Raw genomic sequence first — 6544 nt, forward strand, 5'->3', positions numbered from 1 at the left:
GACGCGCAGGGGACCGAGGACGCAGGGGACCGAGGACGCAGGGGACAGAGGACGCGCAGGGGACAGAGGACGCGCAGGGGACCGAGGACGCGCAGGGGACCGAGGACGCGCAGGGGACCGAGGACGCAGGGGACAGAGGACGCGCAGGGGACAGAGGACGCGCAGGGGACCGAGGACGCAGGGGACAGAGGACGCGCAGGGGACCGAGGACACACGGAAGAGCTAGGACAAATAGGGGACCGAGGACATGCAGGGAACTAAGGACACGTGAGACTAGCAAGACCCCACAATGTCTGAACTGTCCTGCAGCTTCATGGGAAATAACTTCGCCAAACTGGAGCTTCTATTTCTAAATTATCAAAGCAAGGAAAGCTCAGAATAGTTTGTAAGAGTCTTCTAAATGTGTCACAAGAGTGGCCAACTTACTTCATCGTCTTCGTCTTCATCATCATCATCAGATTCAGGGTCACCATCCAACTGCTCTTCTAAAGGGAAAGAAAACTGTTCAGTGAATAATTGTGACACAGTAGGATCTTTTGTCAGCGAAACCCTTCAGCCCCTGCAGAGACATACAGGCCCACTTCGTACTACTGCACTTCCTTTTTTAAAATTATTATTAATTTTAGTGAAAATTTATGGAGACTTTGGATTTCCATTCATTTGTTGTTGCACTTTTCTTCCTGCCGACCCTTCCCCTCAGTTCGCTCTTCTCTTTGAAAAGTAAAATTCTTTCATTGTTACACAATCCCTCCCCTCAAGTCCACTCCACTGTGCAGCCTTCATTCTGGACTCCTGTCATGATAATAACACCTAATCACATATCCCTTGTAAACAGTTCTCTCTCTCATATGTTTGAATGCATGTACATAATTTATCCCATCTTTCTCAGTCTCCCCTGAACCCCGATGTCAGTCCTTTTTTTTCAACATTACTGCACTTTTACTGTGTTTCACAGACACAGTGGTTCTTACAAAGCAAAGGTTGGTGGCACCCCTGAATAGAGTAAGTCTACTGGTACGGTTCTGCCCAAACACTCTGTGTCTCTGACATGTTAGCTGTTCTCACAACATTTCCGCTATTCCCGTAGCATGGTTGCACAATCAACGTACTACAGCATAGCGGAAACACAGCTTTTCCAAGCACCGTAAACCAAACAGTCTTTGAATATTCGTCACCTCACTGCAGTGGTCTGGAACTGAATCAGCAGTAACTCGAAGCTGCTCTTGTATGAGAATTAAGTTACATCAAGATAACAGTTTTCTTGAAAGGTAGTGTGAAACACAAGGTATATGAACTTTGTATGTAAACCAATACAAAACAAAATATTTTTAAAATCAGATAGGCGAAAATAACTGTGTTCTTGGTATCATTTCCGTCAGGTGATAAGCCATTCTAAGTAATTTCAAATAATCCTGTTTCATCAGAATCAATGTGTATTGCTGTTATGCCACTGAGTTGCCTGTGACTCATAGTGACCCTAAACACAACAGCTCTGAATCCTGCTGTGTCCTGAGCCAGTTTCACTGACTCTGACACACTATTCTCATTGCCCTAGTTAGTAACTGTATCAATCCATCCCATTTGGGGTCTCCTTCTTCTGCACCATCCCTCTAACCCCCTTCCAAGCATGATATCCTTCTCCTAGGACTGGTCGGTCTCTCCTGGCCACTTTCCCAAAGTATGTGAGACAGAGCTTCAAAATCCTAGCCTCCAAAGAGAAACTTGGTTTCACCCTCTCCAAGAAAGACCTATTTGTTCTCCTGGATATCTATGGTATGTTCAATACTATTCTCCAGCACCACAACTCAAATGCATTGATTCTTCTGTCATCCTTAGTCACTGTCCAGCTCTCTGATGCATAGCAAGCAATTGTGAAGACCATGGCCTGGATCAGGTGCACCTTAGTCTCTAGACTGACATCGTTGCCTCTCAGTACTCTGGAGAGGTCCCTAACAGTAGATTTTCCCAGTAGGAGTCATCTTTTGATTTCTTGACTGCTGGTGCCAAGAGTGTAGGTTGTGGGGCTGAGAAAGGTGTAATTGTTAACAACCTTAATCTCTTCTCCATCTATCCTGGTGCTGCCAATCGGCCCAGGGGTGAGAATCTTTGTTTTCTTGATATTGAGCTTCAATCCATATTGAAGACTATAGTCTTTGACCTTCTGTAGCAAGCGCCTCAGGTCCTCTCCAGTTTTGGCAAGCAAGGTTCTATCATCTGTATAATGTAGGTCGTTGATGAGTCTTCCTTCAATTCTGATGCCACATTCCTCCTCATAAACCCCAGCCTCCCAAATGATCTGTTCTGCATACAGATTGAAAAGTTATGGAGACAGGATGAATCCCTGATGAACTCTTTTCCTGATTTTGAACCACGCAGTGTTCCCTTACTCTGTTCTGAAGACCGCTTCCAGGTCTGAGTATATGTTTTGCATGAGCACAATCAAGTGTCCTGGGATTCCCACTCTCTTCAAGATTAGCCACAATTTGTTGTGATCCACACATTCAATGTCTTTGCACAGTGAATGAAACAGACAGACAGTCTTTGTTACTCTGCTTTCTGCCAAGATCCATCTGAGATTGGCGATAATGTCTCTAGCACCACAACCTCATCTAAACCCAGCTTTTCTTTCTGATAATTCTCTGTCAATGTCTGTCCCAGTCATTTTTGGATAACTCTTAGCAAGATTTTGCTTGCATGTGGTATTAGTGATACTGTTCAATAATTTCCACACTCCGTCAGGTCACCTTTTGTGCTTTGGAAATAACTATGAATCTCTTCCAGCCAGTTGGCCAGGTAGTTGTCCTCTAGATTTTTAGTCATAACCTGGTGATCACATCCAGGGCAGCACCTGTTTGTTGAAATATGTTAGATGGTATTCCATCAATTCCTGGGGCCTTATTTTTTGCTATTTCCTTCAGAGCAGCCTGCACGTCCTCCTTCATCACCATTGGCTCTCGATCATATGTTGTTTCTTTAAATTCTTCTGTGTTGGCCAATTCTTTTTTCAACGGATATTAGCATACAGATAATTGAAGCCAATATATAATTTATAGTGAACTTAGGGAAAAGAAAACAAGCCCTGGTAACATGGTGGGTTAAAGCGTTGAGCTTCTTTCTGAAAGTTGGTGGTTCAAATCCACAGGGGAAAGATGTAAGATTTCCAGCCTTGGGAGCCCCAGGGGCAGTCCTACTCTGCACCACGGGATCACTATGATGCAGTGACTGAGGGCAAAGAAAGGAGCCCTGACAGCACAACAGTTAAGAACTCAACTGCTAACCAAAAGGTGGGTGGTTTGAACCTAGTAGAGCTCCGTGGGACAAAGGAGGGGCACTCTGCTTCTGCAAAGATGCTGGCCTTGAACACCCCGTGAGCCAGTTCTACAGGCCCACACGGTCGCCATGAAGTGGAATTCAACTCTCGACAGAAATGGGGTTGCAGTTTTGTTTGGTTGTTTAGGGTAAAGAAAATAAACTGCCATGCACACTGGCCTTTGTGCTACAGGTGTTACTATTCTCAGTTCTTGCAAAGAGTCTCATCTTACAGATGGCAAATAGAGACACAGAGAACAGATGAGACTTGCTTACGGAATGCAGCCACTAAGTGACCGGGTTAGGATTCAAAACTGACCCTACTTGTGAGGCCCTGAGTTTTCATACAGGACCAGGGCGAAAGGTGAAGGTTCCTAAGGGCGCCCATTGCTGGCTGCAGACGTGAAAAGTTTCCCTCTCATGGCTGTCGAGTTGGAACCGCTCACAGCTGAGCCCCCAAGGAGGTGTTCAGAGGCTAGAAATCACAGGCGAGGAGACTCCCCATCTTTTTCTTTCAGAGCAGCTGGTGGCTTCAACTTTTGGGCTGGCAGTGCAACTTCTTACCCACTGGGCCACCGAGAGTTTGTTACTTTAAAACTTGACAAGGAATAAGGGAGCTCTGGTGGCCTAGCGGCAAGAAGCTGCACTACAATCCTGAAGGCATATGGTTCAAATCCACCAGATGCTCTGCTGGAGAAGGAGGGGCAATTTCTTTCTATACCAGTCAGATCCAATTTGACAGTACACACATACACAGATAATAAATGATAAAAATAATAATTAAAAATATTTTTTAAAACTTTACAAGGAATAAACAAATTAGGTAGTCAACAAAAGTGCTGCAAAAGGCCTTTTTTAGAACCCATTTAAAAGCAATGAAGCCACTGTGAGGATTAAGGTGTGTCTGAGCCACGTGATGGTATTGCCAACCCCTCACGCACATGTGACACAGACCATGTGCATGATCCAAAGAGGCCAACACAGTCAACTCCCACCTCGGGTCGTTTGTAAGGCATTCCACTGAACTTCCGACAACTTCCAATTTCCCTCAAGTCATACTTGATATATTCCATGATCTAATTAACAGGTTTTGCCACTGTTTCTCCTCTTTCACTTTATGGGTTTGGGTTTATTCTTCTGTTGGTTGTTTTCATGTGTTGCTGGAAAGATCGTCATTGGGTTCTACTCTCTGGGCCTGGGGTCGGTAAGAAGTCAGCAGTACAGAGGAGCACAGGCAGACACAGCACGCGGGGCGGGTGCAGGGCCCCGGTCACAGCTTCTGAACTCTTCCTGCTGTCCGCCTACACGTGCCCACAGATCGTTACATCTTTGGATAATCTGACCTTGGCTGTCTGGGGACTCTGTGTCTCCCCTGGGAATCTAGCCTTTCTAGGACTCTGCTCCTTTAGCTGCCAAGTAAGGCTTCTCCAGTGAATTCCACCATGTGGAAAGTTCTCTGCCCAGGTTGATACTGTGTGCCAACATGGCCATGATCCTCAGTATAATATAATATTCTGTGTGTTGTAAATTCTAATTCATTTAAGGGAAGATTACAAAAAGGTCTATAAAGATGTGATTAGCCTTATCTGATTAAGGTGTGGTTTCCACAGGGATGTGGGCTGCAGGCCATGCATGATAGGCCCCTGGCCTAGTCCTTAGGGAACGGCCCTGCTGACCCTAAGGTTGACCTCTCTAGCTCCAACCAGCGGCTCTGCAGGAGAGATGTGCAATCAGCTCCAGAGTGACTTACAGCCTCAGAAATGCAATGGAGGGCCAGCGGTGAGTTACCTCCAACATGACAGCCATGAGACTGACTCTTCTCTGAAATAAAGCTAGAGAACTGTTTGTCAGGTCTACAGCTGGTGTGCTCTCCACACACAAACCAGTAGCCTGCTGGACTCGCTAACAGTGGACTCGGTATCCCGAGCCAGCCAAGCCGTCTGTGACGTTTTCCAACAATGACCCTGGACCTGCCGGCCTCTGAAGCTGGCAGCCTCCAAGGGCTGGGACCCTGCCGCCCACATGCCTCTATTTAGAGCTTTGACCTGTGAACCTGGGACTTGTCTCTATAAGCACCTGAATCATTTTCAGAAACACAAATGCAGGTGAGTGAAAACCCAGTAAAGAGTTAAAAGACAGATCACAGAACTGACCAGAATTAAGCTGCTTAATGATGAATTCAATCTGGCGAATCACCTCAGCATTGCCTTCTCTGATAAAGCAGCGGAGAATGTCTTCCATTCCCTAGAAGATCAAAGAGAACAAAAATGAATACCTGTTTTCTGAAGGAGCAACTTTCATGGAATACTTTCATCAAATTCTAAAAAAAAACAACAACCCCAAACCAATCTTTCTTATTCGGAGGGAAGGACTACACACAGCAAACATTCCTCTGCTAACATTCTGCTCTGCTTTTCTGAAATAATGCCTGGTGAAATAATTTTCATTTTGGTCGACTATCCAAAATAAACACAACACAGCTGGGGGTGGGAGACACCAAACAACACGCTGTTAGAACCCTTCACTGCACGGGTACCCTGTTAGTTGTGACAATATGTTGTTTTGATAAACGGCTTCTTTCCTATGTTTTCCCCCTAAGTTTGTACAGTGCTTTCCAGTTTGTACAACCAGACAGGATCTTTAACAAAGAAATTCACATGTTTAGAGAAGTAAATGAAGAAATAAAAACCTTTTTTAAAAAAACAAACTGTGCTGCAATCCCCAAGGTGCACGGTTCGGATCCACCAGATGCTCTGTTGAAGAAGGAGGAACAATTTCCTCCTGTGCCAGATGGATCCAATTCAAAGGTACACAGGAGGGGGGGAAAACAAACCCACAAATCCCAAACAACAACAACAAAACAAACAAAAAAAATCCCCAACCCCCCGAAATCCAGCTATCATTCTTTTTCTACCAAGAGGATTCCATTCACTGTATTTATGTATAAGGAACCCGACCTGGTGGTGTGGTGATTCAGTTTACCCAGTGGCTCCATGACAGCAAAGATCTGGCAACGTGCTTCATAAAGATGAACCAAAATGTCAAACCCATTGCCCCGGAGCCCGTTCTGATCTCTAAGCCACCCTGGAGGACAGAACAGAGCTGCCCCACGGGGTTCCCAAGGCTGTCGTCTTTAGGAGAGCAGACCACTTCCCCATGGGATGGTGGGATTGAACGCCTGACCTTCCAGGTAGCAGTCAAGCACTTAACCATACGGTAACCTATCGGGCAGGTC

General features: G+C 45.6%; 1 protein-coding gene across 1 annotated transcript in view; it reads right to left on the reverse strand.

The window, feature by feature from the left end:
- ARMC9 (armadillo repeat containing 9) overlaps positions 1 to 6544 on the reverse strand; it is a 176751-nt gene that overhangs the window by 100504 nt on the left and 69703 nt on the right. The window contains exons 18-19 of the mRNA XM_006893542.1: positions 5463 to 5553; positions 427 to 485 (exon numbers count right to left, since the gene is read on the reverse strand). Of these exons, the coding sequence (XP_006893604.1) occupies positions 427 to 485; positions 5463 to 5553 (150 nt within the window). The remainder of the gene's footprint in view (positions 1 to 426; positions 486 to 5462; positions 5554 to 6544) is intronic.

The sequence above is a fragment of the Elephantulus edwardii genome, unplaced genomic scaffold (assembly GCF_000299155.1).
Source record: "Elephantulus edwardii isolate Elephantulus edwardi_28Jun2011 unplaced genomic scaffold, EleEdw1.0 scaffold00127, whole genome shotgun sequence".
Taxonomy (NCBI): domain Eukaryota; kingdom Metazoa; phylum Chordata; class Mammalia; order Macroscelidea; family Macroscelididae; genus Elephantulus; species Elephantulus edwardii.